Source organism: Tursiops truncatus, chromosome 5 (assembly GCF_011762595.2).
Source record: "Tursiops truncatus isolate mTurTru1 chromosome 5, mTurTru1.mat.Y, whole genome shotgun sequence".
Lineage (NCBI taxonomy): Eukaryota > Metazoa > Chordata > Mammalia > Artiodactyla > Delphinidae > Tursiops > Tursiops truncatus.
In genome coordinates, this window is record NC_047038.1 from 75,340,373 (window position 1) to 75,362,992 (window position 22,620).

The 22,620-nt window shown below is 47.6% G+C and overlaps 1 protein-coding gene across 1 annotated transcript in view; it reads left to right on the forward strand.

Annotated features, from left to right (window-relative positions):
* CRACD (capping protein inhibiting regulator of actin dynamics) overlaps positions 1-22,620 on the forward strand; it is a 273,931-nt gene that overhangs the window by 244,010 nt on the left and 7,301 nt on the right. The window contains exons 5-7 of the mRNA XM_073805295.1: positions 2,595-2,663; positions 4,891-5,073; positions 5,729-8,462. Of these exons, the coding sequence (XP_073661396.1) occupies positions 2,595-2,663; positions 4,891-5,073; positions 5,729-8,462 (2,986 nt within the window). The remainder of the gene's footprint in view (positions 1-2,594; positions 2,664-4,890; positions 5,074-5,728; positions 8,463-22,620) is intronic.

Consider the following 22,620-nt stretch of genomic DNA (forward strand, 5'->3'; position numbering starts at 1 on the left):
GAGGGTGCTGGGCAGTGGACAGGGGCATCAGTAACCCTGGGCTCTGCAATGTAGGGAATAAGGTGGGAGAAGCTTTCCTGATGAGTAGCCCAGGGCTGGAGGGCACTTTCCGGGCCAGTGCATTGATCTGCAGGGGGGCCAGCTTGGAAGAGGGGGAGGCAGGGGAGACGTGCCCCTTGCCCCAGCTCTTCCCAGTGTCTTCCACTTACTCCCGGAGACCCGGGCTGACCCACCTCTTCTGGGAGCCTTGCCTGGCTTCACCTCCAAGCTGCACTATCTCCTCTGTGCCTTCACTGTCATCCTTAGTGCTTCTTACACATCTGTACTCCGTCTGCATCTGTTTTCTCTGCATCTCTAAACGTTGAGTTCCTTGAGGACAGACTGGATCTTACGTGTCTCTGTCTCCCCAGGACATCGTTACTGCTTACTTGCACTGAATGATTACTTGTCAAATTGGACTAATTTAAAGGGAAATGAGGAAAGAAGTAGGTGCTCAATAAGACAGAACATATCAAACAGACCCGCTTGAAGTCTACTTAGTGTGGAAAGAAAGTCACACTGGTCCAGCACTGTCCTATCTAAATTTGGTCTCTTGACACTTTGAAAGAAACACTCTGAGCATATCCTGAAATGAGAGTCCCTCTAGCAGCAGAAGGGACACCCTCAGGCCTCTTACGGGAAAAGGAAGAAAAGTCCTACCAGTAGCTAGATAAACTATTCTCTAGCTGAGGCTCCGAGTCTTCCCATGCTTAAAAGAAAGTATTCTCTGTGCTGTGCCTACCATGGTGCCTGAAGTGACATTGGGTGTTATTAAGATGCCCCTGGAAGAAGTTGTGCTTGTTATCAGCTAACATGTCATCAGAGTAGAACAAAAGATAAGTGACATGTAGAGCAAAGGAAGGAAAGAAAAGGTGGACAGTCTCCTCTGTTGCCCAGCTCTGCCTGGCCCTGGCCCTGGCCCTGATGACTCCTGGCACCCACAGTTGTGGGTGGTGGTGAAGCAGGCGTGGGGCCCATCTCTCCCACTGGTCCAACAGTGCTCTCTCCAGCCTCCTGAGTGCTGGGCAGCAGCGTGGGTCATCAGCCTTGATTCAGGGATTTCCTATGGACCAAAGCAAATGTCTTCCCTGTTACTGAAGATCTAATAAGTGCAGGGCACTGTGGCCTGGGGGAGAAGGAGGGTCATTCGTTCAGCAGGTGCTCCCCCAGCTGTGGGCATCGCAGAGATGGGTCAGATTAGACAAGGGGCTGCCTCCGTGTCGTTTACCTTCTAATGAGAGGAGAGTCAGACGACAAACAAGTCAACAAATAGATACACATCATAATTTCGGATTAATAAAAATGCTGCACAGAAAATAAAACAGGGTGATGGAAAAGTGAGTAATATGGTTGGAGAGAGGCTGCTTCTTTAGATAAGGAGGTCAGAATAGCCGTGAGCAGAACCGGAGGGGTAAAGGGTGTTTTAGGAAGAAGGGGGAGCAAGTACAGAGGCCCAGAGGTGGGACTGAGCTTGTCCTGAAGGAGGAACAGAAAGCAGGCCAGTGGGGATGAGGGCAAAGGGTAGGTAGAGCACAGTATAGAGGCTGGATCATGTAGACCACAGGAGAAGGGGTGAATTTTGTTCAAAAAGTAATAGGAAAACTCTGAGTAGTTGTAAGCAGGGCAGTGATAATCTGACTTGTGTTTTCTAAAGGTGTTTCTAAGTGTGGTACAGAAAAGGGACTGAGGTAGGGCAAGCTGATGTTATGGCTCTGTAAGAGACAATGAGACCCTTTTTTTTTTTTTTTTTTGCGGTACGCGGGCCTCTCACTGTTGTGGCCTCTCCCGCTGCGGAGCACAGGCTCCGGACGCGCAGGCTCAGCGGCCATGGCTCACGGGCCCAGCCACTCTGCGGCACGTGGGATCCTCCCGGACCGGGGCATGAACCCGCGTCCCCCACATCGGCAGGCGGACTCCCAACCACTGCGCCACCAGGGAAGCCCCCAATGAGACCCTTTTGTAAATATGGGCGATACAAGACGGAAGGTATAGCTGGTGCAGATGACGTGATGTGCATGTACCCAGGGCAGGCAGGGCGACTGGGAGGTGAATCATCAGCCTTTTTCTTCTCCTTCCTTCCTCCCTCCCTTCCTCCCTTCCTTCCAAGTTTTCTTGCCTCCTCTGGTCATCCACTTCCTCAGCCCAGCCCCTGTGTGCCCCTGGAAGGGCCCTTCTTTCCTTTTCATGGGGTGGAAGGCAGCCAGCAAAGCCGAGAGCTCTGAAGTTGGGGCCCTGCTTCCCAGGTAGGGTGGCAGCAGGGCAGCACCTGAGATTCTCTCATCAGTGGGGAAACACATCAAGGACGGAGGTTGGAGACCGCCCAGATGGGAGATGTGTTGAACTCGGGGGAGAGGGGAGCACACACCGTGCCCCGGGAGCCCTGGTGGAGTCCGGACATTAGCAGAGTCCCCGCCGTGAACCTGCCGGCTCTCTGCAGCCAGCTGCGCCCCTGCGTGGAGGAGGGGGTGGCCCTTGCCTGCACAGACACTGTCTGGTTGTCTGCCCAGGACTTCCTGTGCTGGCGTTTGACTTGAGCACTCTCTCTACTGTTCCAGTCCAGTGAGACGCCAAGTTCTCCGGGTCCTCTGAATCTGCCTGGAGCCGGAAGTGAGATGGAAGAGAAGGTAGTATGATTTGAACTTGTGTATGCAGCTTCCTTACTTTAACTTCCATTCTTCCTTTCGTTGGGCGATCTGCTGCTTCATTTTCCCATTCATAAATGCTACCTTTGTCCATTACTTTAAATTCCTTCAAAATGCAACCAGTGGTAGATGTTGGAGCATCTGTTTCTATGGTGATGTAACTGCTGGAACTGAACCCTGCTCTGAAAAAGAGCCACACTCCCGCCACGCCTGTGTTTGGGGTCTCAGGTGTTGGTAGTTCTCCTAAGTGGTTCATGTATTTTAAGACACCGGTAAGCCATTGAAAAAAACATTCAAAAACACCTGAACGTAAAGAGTGTGTAAGGAAAAGTCTCCTTCTATTTAGAGATGCCCCCCAAAAGACCTTAGCATTTCTCTACTTGTGTGTATTTTTGGATTTTAACTTACACACATTCCACTGAAACCTGGGACGTTACCTGCAGGAGCCTAGGGAGCCCTGTGGAGATCACGTGCGCCACTTCTACAGAGGCCAGTCCGCTCGCATGAGGACCTTTCACCTGCACAGGGGTCCAGGGGTCTTCCCGGGGTCTGGCAGACAGTACGGTGAGAACAGGGCATGTCCCTGAGTCTTCTGAAGGGGATGACTCAAGACAGTTCCACCACCCAGATGAAGAGGCCCAGCTTGAATAACTAGAGACGAAACATGGCATTAAATCTCAGCTTGAAATGCTTTATCTGCACCTTCAGTCTATCACATTTGGCTTTAACTCCTCTTACTCACACATCCATTAGGGGATGGAAATAAATGTTTAATTCATCTCTCTTCAACAGTAGTTTAGAATTTGACACCTATTATAAAGATAACCATAAATAAATAAAAGCTTAGGAGACCAAAGGCTGGGATTATTTTTCCTTACTTCCATGCTTCTTGTCATAAATTAGTATTTACTGAGCGTTCGTTTTGCTCTTGGAGCTAGCTGGCTCCTTTATCTTTGTGCATAAATATGGAAGATAATTGCAAAAAGCAAAGCCACCAGCTCAACCCCATTGACTCTGCCCTTACTGTGCACGGACACAGTCGAAACAGGGGAACCCTGGCCTCCGCTGATGCTGAGCCTGTAGCTCAGCTGCTGGAGAAGGCAGTTAGGGCCGTGAGCGCCCTCTGCTGCGCGGTGGCGTGCTGTGGCCAGGAGCCCTTGCCTCGCTGCTTGCCTGTGAATACTCTGAAGTTACAGGCGTGGCTCCTTACCATCTGATTCAGCGTGGACTGTGAGCCTGGGTCTCTCTGACCTAACTAAATGTATACGGTTGGTCTGAGGTTGCGCTTTGTAAGTGACCACACCTGTATGACAGAGCCGCAAGCAGTTCTGCGGCTCATCCTCTGCAGAATTGCCTTTCCCCTGTGTGTAGCACATTTCTGCCCTTCACCTTCTCACCCAGGCCTCCTCCTTTTCACTTCCAGTGCACCAGTGCTCGGTGACTTTGGCATGATCGTGCTAAAACATTTTTGCTGATTAGAAAATTTATGCCCTAGGCAGAGAGGTTATTATACTTTATTGTTCCTTCATTCTTTTAGCAAATATTTATTGAGCACTTACCAAATGAGATTTGCTACTTGGGCATAAAGAGGATTGATACAAAGGCCAGAAAGACACATTCCCTGTTTGAGGAGGCTAAAGTAGGAGCTGAGGTATGTACACACCATGTCTGTGGCAGTGGAAGGCTCTTAGAATTACAGAGTTCTTAGCACAGAGATGAGCTAGTCCAGCGCTTAGCAAACTACTACTTATTTTAGGCCTCGTGGCCATAAGTTGCAACTACCAGACTCTGCTTTGTTCTGCTCTTCCTTTCAGCGCAAAGGCAGCCAAGGGCAATGGTGTGGCTGTGTACCAGGAAAACGTTATTCAGTCAAACAGTCTTCAGGCAGGACTGGCCCACCTCGCCTGTGTCTTACTGACCCCTGATCTAATCTAACCCCCGTACCATTCAGAGTAGGAAAATTAGTCCCTGAAAGATTAAATGACCTTTACAAGTTAATAACAGATTATCACTGGCAAAACAAATACTCAACGTCTTTTGATTCTAAAAGCAGTGTTCACTTCACTGTGCCCACGAGCCCCGCCCGCATGCCAGCATCTCCTGGGCCAGGTTGGGCGAGGTGCGAGCTCCAACCAGTGCCGCCATGCCGGGATTCCTTGCAGGTCGTTCTCTGATCCGGACTGACTTCACATTTCAATCTCCACCGTAGGCTGCTCCAGTTAAAACATCTCGGCCAAAAAGGCACTTCTCCTCTGCCGGCACCATCGAAAGTGTCAACCTAGATGCCATCCCCCTGGCCATCGCCCGCCTGGACAACAGTGCCGCCAAGCACAAACTGTCCATTAAGCCAAAAAACCAGAGGGTGTCAAGGAAGCACAGGCGACTTGTCGGGGTACGTATGGCCCGGTAGACACCCTTGCTGGCTGGGCATTAATGTTGCCTAGCAGGATGGTGCTGTTGAGGGGCCTATGGAAGGAACTCGGTCTGTCCCCGTCGGGGATGGCTGTGTCTCAGGCACAAGGGTGAAGGGGCCCATTTCCTTTCCACCACCCTTTCTGACGTGTTGCCCGCCGGTGGCTGGTGGACCTCAGAGAGAGAGAGGCTGCCTGCAGAGGGGCTCCGGACACTGTGTGCTTTGCAACAGACGGGTGGCCCACTTTCCTGTGCCACGGCTTAGCCAAAGCTTCTTCAGTTTGATTAGAGGAGACTTCTCAGTCACAAGTTTCAGGGGACGTTGATGAAGCACAAATTGCATTTTTCCTCCCCTTTCTAATGCTGGACTACCAGTTTTCCTATGATTATTCATGTGTATTAAAAAAAAAAGAATTTGAGGATGACATGTAGAGAGGAAACACAAAGATGAAATTCTTTTCCCCACCCCCAGTTTACTCTTGGTGTGAGGGATACCCAAGGTTACCTGTCTCTGCGTAGAGAGGGGAACATTGCCCCTACTTTTGAGATTAGGAGGGCCACCCACATTGTGAGTAGGATTGTAATGGTAGCCTGTGCACAAGGAAAGCTAATTCTGTTTCCCTTACCAATGTTAGGATCGACAGAACGAGCAAGGTGGCTTCCCGCATCAGCTGTCCCTAGACCAGAATGGGCACCCTGGAGAAGACAAGCCAATCTGGCATGAAGAGGAGCCAGAGGCGCTGGACTCGGAGGAAGAGAAGCGACGCCAAGAAGAATACTGGCAAGAACTTGAGGCCAAGTGCAAACGGCAAAAGGCCGAAGCGGCAGAGAGGCGACGCCTGGAAGAGCAGAGGCTCCAGGCCCTGGAGAGGAGGCTTTGGGAGGAGAAAAGAAGGCAGGAGGAGCTCTTGGAGGAGGAAGAGGAGGAAGGAGTCCAGCTAGAGGCAGCAAAGAGGCAGCGTGAAGAGGAGGCGCAGAGTCCGGAAGAGCCGGGCTGCCCAGGCGCAGCTCGGAGGGAGCAAGACGAAGAAGGGCGCCTGGGAGCCGAGGAGCCGGGTCGCCTGCAGGAAGAGGCGCGGCGCCTGGAGAGACGCGCGCAGCAGGAGGAGCTGGAGGCGCGGAGCCGGCAGGAGGCCGAGAAGCTGCGGCGGGAAGAGGAGGAGAGAGCACTGGAGGAACTCAGAAGGCTGGAGGAGCAGGGGCGGCGGGCGGCCGAAAAGCAGCGGCAGGAAGAGGAGGAGAGGCGGCAGGAGCTGGAGGCGCAGAGGCGGCGGGAGGAGGAGGCGGCGGAGGAAAAACGGTTGCAGGAGCTCAGAAGGCAGGAAGAGCTGGAGGCGCAGAGACGGCAGGAGGACGCGGAGGCGAAGAGGAGGCAGGAAGCGGAAGAGAAGCTTCAGGAAGCACCGAGAGTGGAAGAGGAGAATCAGCCGCTGCTGGACCACAAACGGGGCTTGAGGAGCCCACTTCAGAGCGACACTGCAGAGAAAGCAGAACAAGAACATCTGACACCCGAGAAGCCAAGAGAAAACTCTGAGGAGCCGAGTGTTTGGGTGAAGCAGAGCCCAGAGGCCACCGAGCCATCAGGCGAGCAGGCCGGAAAGCAGGGGGATGTTCCCGGGGATCAACCTTGTGGATGGCGGGAAAAGAGGGAAGAAACCAACACAGAGCTGCCCCAGAAACAAGAGGCCCAGGTGGAAGAGGCGTTGGCTCCAGGAGAGAAGAAAGAAGCTGCCGCTCCAGAAACAGACAGAAGGGTGGAGGAGCTCAGATGGCAGGAGGTAGATGAGAGGCAGACCATGCCCAGACCCTACACTTTCCAGGTGTCATCCGGAGGGAAACAAATTCTCTTCCCCAAAGTCAATCTGAGCCCCGTGAAGCCCATGAAAGATGAGGGGCTCGCCTCTGGTCCCCAAGAGCCAAAGGCCCCCAAAGCCAGCCCGGCCTCCCACGCCCTGCCCTCGTCCCTGAGCATCCCACACACGGCCATTCTGGTCACGGGAGCCCAGCTCTGCGGCCCGGCCGTCAACCTGAGCCAGATCAAGGACACGGCGTGCAAGTCCCTCCTGGGCTTGTCAGAAGAAAAGAAGCACGTGGATGTCCCCACCCTGGAGAACCCACCCCGAGCCCCAGGCGACCCCCGGGCAGGCAGTGGGAAGACCAGGCCCTCCCAGGAGTCTCCGAGCAGCGCGGCCGCGCTCGCTGAATGGGCTTCCATTCGGTCCAGAATCCTGAGGAACGCAGAGAGTGACCAGCGCGGTGAGAGAGACCAGTCTCGGCCGGGTGATGAACACACGCCTAGGGGCCGATGTGATTCCCGCGGGAACCTCCGGAGGACCCCGCCGGTAAATGCAAAGTTCTCCATTAAGCCTGCCTGGCAGAAATTCTCTGATGGGGGCGGGGAGATCTCCAAACAGAACACGGAAGCGGAAAGCGTTAGAAAAAGATCCCAGCCGGGTCCCAGCGAAGAGGCCCGGCCCCAGCTCCCTGCTGCTGATACTAAAGAGCCCGTGAAGAGTGCAGAGAAACCGGGGGCACACCAGGAGCCAACGGACACCACGGAGGGGTGCAAATTTGCCAAAGACCTTCCATCTTTCCTTGTTCCAAGCCTTCCTTACCCTCCACAGAAAGCAGTGGCCCAAGCAGAACCCGTGGTCACTTCGGACAGCGAGACCACAGGTGGAGCAGGAAAGCCGGAGCCCGTGATGCCAGGTGGGGAGGATAAAGCTTCCCCTTTTGGAATAAAATTGAGAAGGACCAACTACTCCTTGCGCTTCCACTGCGACCAACAAACAGAACAAAAGAAGAAGAAAAGGCACAGCAGCACGGGGGACAGTATCAATGGGGTGCCGTCAGCTCCGGGGAGCACAGCTGGAGAGAGAGAGACAGAGGCTGCGGCCCTCAAGCATGGCCCGTCTCTCCCCACCGAGAGGAAGCAAGCCCCGGCCCCCTGGAAGGACTCTGCTGAAAGCCCTCCCAGCCACTCTCCTCTTGCAGCCCAGCCTGGGCCCCCGGCTCCAGAGCAGGACAGGGCAGCAAACAGAACGCCCTTGGCCCAGAAGCCAGCCCTGGCTCCCAAGCCCGCGGGCCAGACTCCGCCGTCCTCCCCGATCTCCAAGCTGAGCAGGCCCTACTTGGTGGAGCTGTTGGCTCGCCGGGCGGGGAAGCCTGACCCGGAGCCCGGCGAGCCATGCAAGGAGGGCCGGGACAATGGGGGCCCCCGGACGCCCTCACCCCCGCCGACTGAGGAGAGGAAGGACCAGAAGCGGGATGAGGAGGAAGAGGTGGAAACAGAGAGGAAGCCAGCTTCCCCGGCGCCGTCTGCCGCCCGGCAGGAAAAGCCTTCCGCGACACCCGAGGCGGGGAGGAAAGGTGCGTAACCGTAGGTTGCAGAACCTCTGCCTCTGTCCAGCCTGTTGTCCGTGCCCAGGGCCAGAAGTAGCCCCCGGAGCTGGCGTTGGAGCACTTCCTTTAATTAGAGGCTGGTGCCCAATTCCCCAGGGGCCCTCACTCATGGATCATAGTGAGGCTCTTTACTTTTCTTTACAGTTTTGGAAACGTGGACTGACTGTTGCGTGTCTGCAGTCCACACCGTTAATGATCCTTACTTACCCAAGTAATAAGTTGGAGGTGCTGGCAGAGACTGATTTCACTTTGGATTGGCAGTGGAAGTTGAAACGTGGTCCAAGTTAATGCAGATGTCATTCATCTTTATGAGGGGCCTGTGCAGTGACAGCAAAGACTGGAGTTTCCTAGACCAGTGTCTGTGTTCTGTCTCTGGGCACTTAGCGGCACCCAGGTGGGAAGTTAGGGGGCTTTGGACAGCCCCCCTAAGGAGCCTGTGTGCATAATCAAGTTTGTCTCAATTTAATGCACAATGCCCACATATACATCCTGACCCCACCAGCTTGCCACTGAGAAGCCCTCCGATACGGAAATTTTAGAGCGACCGTTACCCCTGCCTCTGCCCCTAGTGTTTCTTCATGCTGGATGTTTGGGGCAGCATGGTGATCACCTGGATTGGCTTTGGGGCCTCAAGAACCTTCACCTGATACTTTTTCTTTCCTGTTTTGCAGAGTAGGTGGTCACGTGTGGTTCATAGCCCAGGAAGTTACTCGTATTTCTCAGGGAAATTCTCCCCTCAGGTTTTTTAGGGAAGATTTAGGTAATTGTTTAGGTTTGGGGTGATTTTTGCAGAGAAAACAGCTGTTTCCCAGAGATGTTGGTTTGGTTACTTGCCTTATGGAAGACACTATCGTCCTTTTTAACCAAGCCTTGCCCCAAAGGAGGGGATTGCTGAAGCAAGTGAGGCCCACACGTCCAGAGGACCTGTGCACCTCCTTTGTAGGCGTCCACGGTTCTGCTCAGACGCAGCGCAGGGTTACGTCCCTTCCCCTGTCGTGTTCATCCTCGATCTGGTGCAAGGCTGTGGCGTGGAGTAGGCTGGGGACCCGGGTGTTGTGGCTGCAGGAATTGAGATGGCTGTGCTGCCACCAGAAACACGGGCTGCCTCTGTGGCCGTTTTCTCCCGGGACCTGTCTGCCCCAGATCCAGAGCGAAGCTGCAGTGTGGAGTGGGTGGGGCGCTCTTGCTAGGCTGGGAGACAAACTGCGGCATGCTCCTGTGGGGCCGCCTGAGCACACACTGACAGTGACCACCACCCCACCGGATCACACCCAGGGCCCCCAGCGTGTCTCTGTGTAGCTAGACTGAGTCTTTCCCCAGGGGGCCAGTTGGCCCAGGTCTCACGCCAAGCGGTGGTGTGGAGTGAGTGGGGCTGGGGTGTTCACCCAGCTCAGACTGGGGAGTGCAGCAAGGTGGCAGCCACCAGTGCAGAGTTCTCTCCACCATGATTGTTGACCAACCAGTGCTCTACTCCTCACGAGTAGAGTCTAGGCTTCTCCAGCCCTTCTGTGTGTCCCAGAGGTTCTCCCGGCAGCCAAGGGGACTTGTCTCCTTCCATGTACAACACTAGGATTGGGATGCCCAGTCTGTGGCTCAACCTGCTGGCTCCCCAGGGCAAGGGTCCACCCATACCGACCTTCTCTTCCTTTCAGATCCCTCTCAGGGGCAGGGGTCCCAACCCTATGCCTTTTTGTCCATCCTACCCAGTCATGTGGAAATCTTTCTTGCAACTTTGGTTGATAGGAGTTCTTCTGCCAGTTTCCAGCTAGCGTTCCATGAAAAGTGTTCTGCATGTAGATGTATTTTTCATGTGTTGGTGGCTGGCAGGAGGTGAGAGCTCTACATCTTCCTACTCTGCCATCTCCATCCCTCCCCGCCTCCGGAGTCCTTAAACATACCATTGGTTATACACGGCCTTCTGATACATGGGCTGAGTGAGGTGTCTGCATCTGGGTACTCAGTATTAGAAAAGCTCGATTCTATTATTTCTGGATTTTAAAATAGGTAAATAGAAATTTTAATCTTTTCTTTCTTCACTCTCAGTGAATTGCCTTGCACATCCTTGAAGGCACACACACACACACACACACACACTTTTTTGGAGACACCGATTTAGAAAGGGGTCTCCATTCCCTAGGTAGAGGTCAGCAAGGACCAATACATGGGCCCAAGGCCCTGGGAAGGCAATGACTGAACCCACTCCAGTGGGAATGGAAATAACAATGATAATCCCCCAGTGTCTGTCCTCCAATGCTTTGATTATAGATATCACCAGATATCATCTCATGCTGAGATTCTCACCTCCTTCCAGTGGGTAGGACAGATACTAAGTGGTCCTTTCTCCCAAGAAGTGACCTACAGGAGCAGTGATTAGATGCCAGGATACACTTGCTCGTCTCCCCAGAGCCTAGAGGGGGGAACTTGAGTGGGCTGGCTGTGGTTCTCCTCATGCAGTGAGTTTAGAATGAAAGAGAATAGGTTTAAGCATTGTCACAAAATAAAATTTTTTTTTATTAGACACTTTGAACTCCCCCATTAAAAAGATTATGCGATTAACAAAGAACTTCTCTGTCTTTTAAAACCTTGACTGAAGTTAGGGATTTTACTGTTGTGGAAAATTTCAACAACAGTAATCCTTTGTGCTTAATCACTTACAAAGGGCTTCTGTTTACACCATCTCATTTCATCTCACAGCACGTGTGCATTGTCCTGGCTCCATTTTACAGATGAGGACATCAACATCCAAAAAGTTAGGTGACTTGCCTGTTCCTCATAGTGGTAAAACCTGGATGAGGAGTTCTTTCCCGGGTTAAATGATCTTCCCATTTGTTACCCTAGGACTTCTTGCTGTAATTCTCACCTGGTATTTGTAAAATGCTGTAATTAAGCCTCTAGAAACACTTTTTACATTAATGTTCCTAATGTTACTTCTTGGACTGAATGACCATAGTCATATATTTGTTCAAAAAAATTATTCAAAAATTCCATAGAATTTAGCAAAACCTTGTTTTATTTACTTTTTTTTTTTTTTTTTGGCAGTTTTGCTCATTCTTCCCCCATCTCTTGGATAATATCTTGGGCATAATTCTTTTTTTGTTTTAACATCTTTATTGGAGTATAATTGCTTTACAGTGGTGTGCTAGTTTCTGCTTTATAACAAAGTGAATCAGTTAAACATATACATATGTTCCCATCTCTCTTCCCTCTTGCGTCTCCCTCCCTCCCACCCTCCCTATCCCACCCCTCTAAGTGGTCACAACGCACCGAGCTGATCTCCCTGTGCTATACGGCTGCTTCCCACTAGCTATCTATTTTAAGTTTGGTAGTGTATATATGTCCATGCCACTCTCTCGCTTTGTCACAGCTTACCCTTCCCCCTCCCCATATCCTCAAGTCCATTCTCTAGTAGGTCTGTGTCTTTATTCCTGTCTTTTTTTTTTTTTAAACATCTTTATTGGGGTATAATTACTTTACAATGGTGTGTTAGTTTCTGCTTGATAACAAAGTGAATCAGTTATACACATACATATGTTCCCATATCTCTTCCCTCTTGCATCTCCCTCCCTCCCACCCTCCCTATCCCACCCCTCCAGGCGGTCACAAAGCACCGAGATGATCTCCCTGTGCCATGCGGCTGCTTCCCACTAGCTATCTACCTTACGTTTGTTAGTGTATATATGTCCATGCCTCTCTCTCGCCCTGTCACAGCTCACCCTTCCCCCTCCCCATATCCTCAAGTCCGTTCTCCAGTAGGTCTGTGTCTTTATTCCTGTCTTACCCATAGGTTCTTCATGATATATTTTTTTCTTAAATTCCATACATATGGGTTAGCATACGGTATTTGTCTTTCTCTTTCTGACTTACTTCACTCTGTATGACAGACTCTAGGTCCATCCATCTCATTACAAACAGCTCAATTTCGTTTCTTTTTATGGCGGAGTAATATTCCATTGTATATATGTGCCACATCTTCTTTATCCATTCATCCGATGATGGGCACTTAGGTTGTTTCCATCTCCGGGCTATTGTAAATAGAGCTGCAATGAACATTTTGGTACATGACTCTTTTTGAATTTCGGTTTTCTCGGTATATGCCCAGTAGTGGGATTGCTGGGTCATATGGTAGTTCTATTTGTAGTTTTTTAAGGAACCTCCATACTGTTCTCCATAGTGGCTGTACCAATTCACATTCCCACCAGCAGTGCAAGAGTGTTCCCTTTTCTCTACACCCTTTCCAGCCTTTATTGTTTCTAGATTTTTGGATGATGGCCATTCTGACTGGTGTAAGATGATAACTCATTGTAGTTTTGATTTGCATTTCTCTAATGATTAATGATGTTGAGCATTCTGTCATGTGTTTGTTGGCAGTCTGTATATCTTCTTTGGAGAAATGTCTATTTAGGTCTTCTGCCCATTTTTGGATTGGGTTGTTTGTTTTTTTGTTTTTGAGCTGCATGAGCTGCTTGTAAATTTTGGAGATTAATCCTTTGTCAGTTGCTTCATTTGCAAATATTTTCTCCCAGTCTGAGGGTTGTCTTCTGGTCTTGTTTATGGTTTCCTTTGCTGTGCAAAAGCTTCGAAGTTTTGTTAGGTCCCATTTGTTTATTTTTGGTTTTATTTCCATTACTCTAGGAGGTGGGTCAAAAAGGATCTTGCTGTGATCTATGTCATAGAGTGTTCTGCCTATGTTTTCCTCTAAGAGCTTGATAGTTTCTGACCTTACATTCAGGTCTTTAATCCATTTTCAGTTTATTTTTGTGTGTGGTGTTAGGGGGTGATCTAATCTCATACTTTTACATGTACCTGTCCAGTTTTCCCAGCACCACTTATTGAAGAGGCTGTCCTTTCTCCACTGTACATTCCTGCCTTCTTTTATGAAAGATAAGGTGACCATATGTGCGTGGGTTTATCTCTGGGCTTTCTATCCTGTTCCATTGAGCTATATTTCTGTTTTTGTGCCAGTACCATACTGGCTTGATTACTGTAGCTTTGTAGTATAGTCTGGAGTCAGGGAGCCTGATTCCTCCGGCTCTGTTTTTCGTTCTCAAGATTGCTTTGGCTATTCGGGGTCTTTCGTGTTTCCATACAAATTGTGAAATTTTTTGTTCTAGTTCTGTGAAAAATGCCAGTGGTAGTTTGATAGGGTTTGCATTGAATCTGTAGATTGCTTTGGGTAGTAGAGTCATTTTCACAATGTTGATTCTTCCAATCCAAGAACATGGTATATCTCTCCATCTATTTGTATCATCTTTAATTTCTTTCATCAGTGTCTTATAATTTTCTGCATACAGGTCTTTTGTCTCCTTAGGTAGGTTTATTCCTAGATATTTTATTCTTTTTGTTGCAATGGTAAATGGGAGTGTTTTCTTGATTTCACTTTCAGATTTTTCATCATTAGTGTATAGGAATGCAAGAGATTTCTGTGCATTAATTTTGTATCCTGCTACTTTACCAAATTCATTGATTAGCTCTAGTAGTTTTCTGGTGGCATCTTTAGGATTCTCTATGTATAGTATCATATCATCTGCAAACAGTGTCAGCTTTACTTCTTCTTTTCAGATTTGTATTCCTCTTATTTCTTTTCCTTCTCTGCTGTGGCTAAAACTTCCAAAACTGTGTTGAATAAGAGTGGTGAGAGTGGGCAACCTTGTCTTGTTCCTGATCTTAGTGGAAATGCTTTCAGTTTTTCACCATTGAGGACAATGTTGGCTGTGGGTTTGTCATATATGGCCTTTATTATGTTGAGGAAAGTTCCCTCTATGCCTGCTTTCTGCAGGGTTTTTATCATAAATGGGTGTTGAATTTTGTCAAAAGCTTTCTCTGCATCTATTGAGATGATCATATAGTTTTTCTCCTTCAATTTGTTAATATGGTGTATCACGTTGATTGATTTGCGTATATTGAAGAATCCTTGCACTCCTGGAATAAACCCCACTTGATCATGGTGTATGATCCTTTTAATGTGCTGTTGGATTCTGTTTGCTAGTATTTTGTTGAGGATTTTTGCATCTATGTTCATCAGTGATATTGGCCTGTAGTTTTCTTTCTTGTGACATCCTTGTCTGGTTTTGGTATCAGGGTGATGGTGGCCTCGTAGAATGAGTTTGGGAGTGTTCCTCCCCCTGCTATATTTTGGAAGAGTTTGAGAAGGACAGGTGTTAGCCCTTCTCTAAATGTTTACTAGAATTCGCCTGTGAAGCCATCTGGTCCTGGGCTTTTGTTTGTTGGAAGATTTTTAATCACAGTTTCAATTTCAGTGCTTGTGATTGGTCTGTTCATATTTTCTATTTCTTCCTGATTCAGTCTTGGCAGGTTGTGCTTTTCTAATAATTTGTCCGTTTCTTCCAGGTTGTCCATTTTATTGGCATAGAGTTGCTTGTAGTAATCTCTCATGATCTTTTGTATTTCTGTAGTGTCAGTTGTTACTTCCCCTTTTTCATTTCTAATTCTATTGATTTGAGTCTTCTCCCTTTTTTTCTTGATGAGTCTGGCTAATGGTTTATCAATTTTGTTTATCTTCTCAAAGAACCACCTTTTAGTTTTATTGATCTTTGCTATCATTTCCTTCATTTATTTCTGATCTGATCTTTATGATTTCTTTCCTTCTGCTAACTTTGGGTTTTTTTAATTCTTCTTTCTCTAATTGCTTTAGGTGCAAGGTTAGGTTGTTTATTCGAGATGTTTCCTGTTTCTTTTTTGTTTTTTTTTTTTGTTTTTCTTCTTTGCGGTATGCGGGCCTCTCACTGCTGTGGCCTCTCCCGTTGTGGAGCACTGGCTCCGGACGCGCAGGCCCAACAGCCATAGCTCACAGGCCCAGCCGCTCCACGGCATGTGGGATCCTCCTGGACCGGGGCACGAACCCGCATCCCCTGCATTGGCAGGCGGACTCTCAGCCACTGCGCCACCAGGGAAGCCCCTGTTTCTTAAGGTAGGATTGTATTGCTATAAACTTCCCTCTTAGAACTGCTTTTGCTGCATCCCATAGGTTTTGGGTCGTCGTGTCTCCATTGTCACTTTTTTCTAGGTATTTTTTTATTTCCTCTTTGATTTCTTCAGTGATCACTTCGTTATTAAGTAGTGTATTGTTTAGCCTCCATGTGTTTGTATTTTTTACAGATCTTTTCCTGTAATTGATATCTAGTCTCATAGCATTGTGGTCGGAAAAGGTACTTGATACAAGTTCAATTTTCTTAAATTACCAAGGCTTGATTTGTTACCCAAGATATGATCTATCCTGGAGAATGTTCCATGAGCACTTGAGAAAAATATGTATTCTGTTGTTTTTGGATGGAATGTCCTATAAATATCAATTAAGTCCATCTTGTTTAATGTATCATTTAAAGCTTGTGTTTCGTTATTTATTTTCATTTTGGATGATCTGTCCATTGGTGAAAGTGGGGTGTTAAAGTCCCCTACTATGAATGTGTTACTGTCGATTTCCCCTTTTACGGCTGTTAGTATTTGCCTTATGTATTAAGGTGCTCCTGTGTTGGGTGCATAAATATTTACAATTGTTACATCTTCTTCTTGGATTGATCCCTTGATCATTATGTAGTGTCCTTCTTTGTCTCTTCTGTTAGTCTTTATTTTAAAGTATATTTTGTCTGATATGAGAATTGCTACTCCAGCTTTCTTTTGGTTTCCATTTGCATGGAATATCTTTTTCCATCCCCTCACTTTCAGTCTGTATGTGTCTCTAGGTCTGAAGTGGGTCTCTTGTAGACAGCATATATATGGGTCTTGTTTTTGTATCCATTCAGCAAGCCTGTGTCTTTTGGTTGGAGCATTTAATCCATTCACGTTTAAGGTAATTATCGATATGTTATGTTCCTATGACCATTTTCTTAATTGTTTTGGGTTTGTTATTGTAGGTCTTTTCCTTCTCTTGTGTTTCTTGCCTAGAGAAGGTCCTTTAGCATTTGTTGTAAAGCTGGTTTGGTGGTGCTGAACTCTCTCAGCTTTTGCTTGTCTGTAAAGGTTTTAATTTCTCCATAAAATCTGAATGAGATCCTTGCTGGGTAGAGTAATCTTGGTTGTAGGTTTTTCTCCTTCATTACTTTAAATATATCCTGCCAGTCCCTTCTGGCTTGCAGAGTTTCTGCTGAAAGATCAGTTGTTAACCTTATGGGGATTTCTTTGTGTGTTATTTGTTGTTTTTCACTTGCTGCTTTTAATATGTTTTCTTTGTATTTAATTTTTGACAGTTTGATTAATATGTGTTTTGGCGTGTTTCTCCTTGGATTTATCCTGTATGGGACTCTCTGTGCTTCCTGGACTTGATTAACTATTTCCTTTCCCATATTAGGGAAGTTTTCAACTATAATCTCTTCAAATATTTTCTCAGTACCATTCTTTTTCTATTCTTCTTCTGGAACCCCTATAATTCGAATGTTGGTGCAATTAATGTTGTCCCAGAGGTCTCTGAGACTGTCCTCAGCTCTTTTCATTCTTTTTTCTTTATTCTGCTCTGCAGTAGTTACTTCCACTATTTTATTTTCTAGGTCACTTATCCATTCTTCTCTGTCAGTTATTCTGCTATTGATCACATCTAGAGTATTTTTAATTTCATTTATTGTGTTGTTCATCGTTGCTTGTTTCCTCTTTAGTTCTTCTAGGTCCTTGTTAAATGTTTCTTGCATTTTGTCTATTCTATTTCCAAGATTTTGGATCATCTTTACTATCATTATTCTGAATTCTTTTTCAGGTAGACTGCCTATTTCCTCTTCATTTGTTAGGTGTGGTGGGTTTTTATCTTGCTCCTTCATCTGCTGTGTGTTCCTCTGTCTTCTCATTTTGCTTATCTTACTGTGTTTGGGGTCTCCTTTTTGCAGGCTGCAGGTTTGTAGTTCCCGTTGTTTTTGGTGTCTGTCCCCAGTGGCTAAGGTTGGTTCAGTGGGTTGTGTAGGCTTCCTGGTGGAGGGTACTAGTGCCCATTTTCTGGTGGATGAGGCTGGATCTTGTCTTTCTGGTGGGCAGGTCTACGTTTGGTGGTGTGTTTTGGGGTGTCTGTGGACTTATGATTTTAGGCAGCCTCTCTGCTAATGGGTGGGGTTGTGTTCCTGTCTTGCTAGTTGTTTGGCATAGGGTGTTCAGCACTGTAGCTTGCTGGTTGTTGAGTGAAGCTTGGTGCTAGATGGAGTTGAGATGGAGATCTCTGGGAGATTTTCGCCGTTTGATATTATGTGGAGCTGGGAGGTCTCTTGTGGACCAGTGTCCTGAAGTTGGCTCTCCCACCTCAGAGGCACAGCACTGACTCCTGGCTGCAGCACCAAGAGCGTTTCATCCACACAGCTCAGAATAAAAGGGAGAAAAAGTAGAAAGAGAGAGAGAGAGAGAAAGAGAGAGAGAGAGGGAGAAAGAAAGGGAAAGAAGGGAGGCAGGGAGGGAAGGAGGGAGGGAAGGAAGGAGGGAAGGAAGGAAGAAAAGAAAGAAAGAGGAAAGGATAAAATAAAATATAGTAAGATAAAAGTTATTAAAATAAAAAATAATTATTAAGAAAAAAAATTTTTTTAAGAAAAAAAAAACGGATGGGTAGAACCCTATGACAGATGGTGACAGCAAAGCTATACAGACAAAATCTCACACAGAAGCATACACATACACACTCACAAAAGGAGGAAAAGGGGAAAAAATAGTAAATCTTGCTCTCAAAGTCCACCTCCTCAATTTGGGATGATTCGTTGTCTATTCATGTATTCCACAGATGCAGGGTACATCGAGTTGATTGTGGAGCTTTAATCCGCTGCTTTTGAGGCTGCTGGGAGAGATTTCCTTTTCTCTTCTTTGTTCGCACAGCTCCCGGGGCTCAGCTTTGGATTTGGCCCCGCCTCTGTGTGTAGGTCGCTGGAGGGCGTCTGTTCTTCACTCAGACAGGATGGGGTTAAAGGAGCAGCTGCTTCAGGGACTCTGGCTCACTCACGCCGGGGGGGAGGGAGGGGTGCGGATCCGGGGCGAGCCTGTGGCAGCAGAGGCCGGCGGGACGTTGCACCAGACTGAGGTGCGCTGTGCGTTCTCCCAGGAAAGTTGTCCCTGGATCCCGGGACCCTGGCAGTGACGGGCTGCACAGGCTCCCTGGAAGGGAGGTGTGGATAGTGACCTGTGCTCGCACACAGGCTTCTTGGTGGCGGCAGCAGTAGCCTTAGCGTCTCATGCCCGTCTCTGGGGTCTGCGCTGTTAGCCGCGGCTCACGCCCGTCTCTGGAGCTCCTTTAAGCAGTGCTCGTAACCCCCTCTCCTCGCGCACCAGGAAACAAAGAGGGAAGAAAAAGTCTCTTGCCTCTTCGACAGGTCCAGACTTTCCCCCAGACTCCCTCCCGGCCAGCTGTGGCGCACTAGCCCCCTTCAGGCTGTGTTCACACTGCCAACCCCAGCCCTCTCCCTGCGCTCCGACCAAAGCCCAAGCGTCGGCTCCCAGCCCCGCACGCCCCAGAGTGTGAGCAGACAAGACTCTCGGGCTGGTGAGTGCCGGTCGGCACCGATCCTCTGTGTGGGAATCTCTCCACTTTGCCCTCTGCACCCCTGTTGCTGCGCTCTCCTCCGCGGCTCTGAAGCTTCCCCCTCCGCCACCTGCAGTCTCCACCCGCGAAGGCGCTTCTAGTGTGTGGAAACTTTTCCTCCATCACTGCTCCCTCCCATTGGTGCAGGTCCCATCCCTATCCTTTTGTCTCTGTTTATTCTTTTTTCTTTTGCCCTACCCAGGTACAATGGCGGAGTTTCTTGCCTTTGGGGAGGTCTGAGGTCTTCTGCCAGCGTTCAGTAGGTGTTCTGTACGAGTTGTTCCACATGTAGATGTATTTCTGGTGTATCTGTGGGGAGGAAGGTGATCTCCGCCTCTTACTCTTCCGCCGTTTCCGATTCCCCCCCATAATTCTTTCAGTCACTTTTACAAGTTCTTTTTATTGTGGTAAAAAATACATAATGTAAAATTTATTATCTTAACCATTTCTCAGTGTATAGTTCAGTAATGCTACATTCACACTGTTGTACAACCAATTTCCAGAACTTTTTCGTCTTGCAAAACTGAAACTCTGTATCCATTAATCAACTCCCGTTTTCATCTCCCCCAGCCCCTGGCAGCCACTGTTTCACTTTCTGTCTCTATGAATCTGACTACTCTAGATACCTCATGTATGTGGAATCATGCAGAATTTGTCCTTTTGTGACTGGCTTCTTCCACTAAACATAATGTTTTTAAGGTTTGTCCATATTGTAGCATGTGTCAGAATTTCCTTTTTTTTTAGATTAATTTTTATTGGCATATAGTTGCTTTAGAATGTTGTGTTAGTTTCTGCTGTACAGCAAAGTGAATCAGCTATACGTATACCTGTATCCCCTCTTTTTTGGGTTTCCTTCCCAGTTAGGGCACCACAGAGCATTGAGTAGAGTTCCTTGTGCTATACAGTAGGTTCTCATTAGTTATCTATTAGAATTTCCTTCCTATTTAAGGCTGAATAGTATCCCATTGTATGTATACACCACATTTTGTTTATTCATCTGTTGATGGACATTTGGGTTGCTTCCACCTCTTGGTTATCGTGAATAGCACTGCTATGAACATGTATGTGCAAATATCTTTTCTAGATCCTGTTTTCAGTTCTTTTGGATAAATATCCAGAAGTGGAATTGCTGGATCATATGGTAATTCTATTTTTAATTTTTTGAGGAACCACCCTACTGTTTCCATAGTGGCTGCACCATTTTATATCCCACCAGTATCACTCAAGCGTTCTAATTTCTCCACATTCTGTTCAACGCTTGTTATTTTCTGGGAGATAAACACACACACACACACACACACGTGCCATTCTCACAGATGTGAGGTGATACCTCATTGTGGTTTTAAAATTTATTTATTTATTTTTGGCTGCATTGGGTCTTTCTTGCTGTGCACGGGCTTTCTCTAGTTGCGGAGAGAGGGGCTACTCTTCGTTGCCGTGCGTAGGCTTCTCATTGCCGTGGCTTCTCTTTTTGCTCTAGAGCACAGGCTCAGGAGTTGTGGCTCACGGGCTTAGTTGCTCTGCAGCATGTGGGATCTTCCCGGACCAGGACTCGAACCCGTGTCCCCTGCATTGGCAGGCGGATTCTTAACCACTGCGCCACCAGGGAAGCCCCTCATTGTGGTTTTGATTGCATTTCCCTGATGATTAATGATGTTGAGCACCTTTTCATATGCTGTTGGTCATTTGTATGTCTTTTTAGGAGAAATGTCCATTTAAGTCCTTTGCCCATTTTTTAATTGGGTTTTTTAGTTGTTGAGTTGGAGTTCTTTCTATCTTTTCAGTTACTTTTTGATAGTAAAAAGTCCTCTAGGCACCTTTAGTAACAACTATCTCATGTTAGTAATTTATATGCTGCCTCCAGTGTCATAATCAAACTCCAAACAGTATTTCAAACTAAGTGTCTCCCTCCTAATTTGGCCTGCTTTGGGCTGAAATGCCTAAAGTGGGGGTGCAGGCCTGGTCGACTTCTGCCCTTCCTCCTGGCCCAGAAACAGGCTCCATAGCTAGAGCAAAGGAAGGGAGAGAGGTGAGGCAGCAACGTTCACTGCTCTTGCGGGATGTTCAGTGCTGATTCTTCTGTGTGTTCCTCAGACCCCTCATGTGCCACCTGGGCTCTTTCTCCTCCTGCAATTCCCCTACTTCAGTGGTGCCTCCTCCAGGCAGCCCTGGGTCCCTGGTTCCCCTCCAGACTGCCCCTCTCTCCCCCATCCACATGGCTAGCACCTGAACCTCAAGCATCACTCAGTAACAGATGTCTTCCCAGCACAAACGCCTCTTCTCCAGGCCCCTGGCAGCCACCGTCCTCACCTTTGGGCTTTTCCTGGTGTAAACAGAACCTCAAGTCTGTGCCCCACAGACTCCGGGAGTTTATCTGAGTGCTCTCATTAGAGATCCTCTCACTTGACTTAGCCCCCTTTCCTCTGCTGGGGAAAGGACATGGGAACACACCATGCTCCAACAATGTATTTCAAAGAAATTCTCTACTCTGGCTGCTTCTGCCTCAGCTCTGATTTCCCTAGGACCTTGAGGTGGCTGTTTTGGTCACCTCGTTGGCTAGTCCTGAGTAGGTGATCAAGCACATCACTTCAGAACACGGGAGAAAGTGCCATTTATTATTTGTTACGACCTTTTGGGGCATCCCTGGCTGAAACTCAGGCATGAGTCCCATTTTAACATCCTGTTTTCTGTTTATTGATCCCCAACTACAATCCAGACCCGCTAGGCCCTTAATACATATTATGTGACAGCCTTTCAAAGAGTCTGGTCCATAACTCCAGGATGTACTATTCAAACTACAGATCTAAGAAGATAAAAATCTGGCTAGAGATTTATCTTTTCAAATTATTTTCGTCAACTGTAAGTTTAGGCAATTATGCTTTAAAGGTATTTCGACCCTTGTGATAAACCCAGTCAAAGTTGTTGGCAGGAAACTGGCCTGCTGCTTGAATGACCTTCCCAAGCAAGTTCAGGTGAGACTCTTTTACATAACTGCTTTAAATGGACATCACTTAGACCTGGGGAATTTGGTTTTTAGCCATTTTTACACACAGGTGTTACACAGCCCTTGAGTAAAAAGGTGAAACTCATTTCGTTCCAATGTACATAAAGCTTCTCAGTTAAGTAGAATGCTCGAAGTGGTAAATATTTTTTGATTTTCTGGTTAACTAGTCAAAAACTCCTTTCAGTTTCAGTTTTAGTTTTTTAAAAAAATACTTCTGAAATGTGTCGGTTTTCTTTCCTATGTTAGATCATAACTGAACCCTTATTTGGTTAGGAATATTACAATTCACAAGGCTCATTATATGAGTTCTTTGTACAGCATTATAGATCTAAAAGCTGTAGAAGATTAAGGATCTGCCTGAATTTCTGTGCTTGAATTCCCAATTCGAACTTATTTTGGTTCTTTCTCCTCAATATGAAGTTCACTTAACTGAAAGCCCTGTTTGGTAAGGTCTGGAACAAAGTGTACTTCTGTTTGGTTTCAAAGAACAGGACTAGAATGGGCCCTTTCCCTTGGAGATAGTAAAGGATTCAATGCCAATGCCAGAATGGTTATCTCTAAAAGCGCATAATTTTTACTTGGGGAGTAGAAGGGGAGTGGGGATCATTGTCTCACAGACATAAATA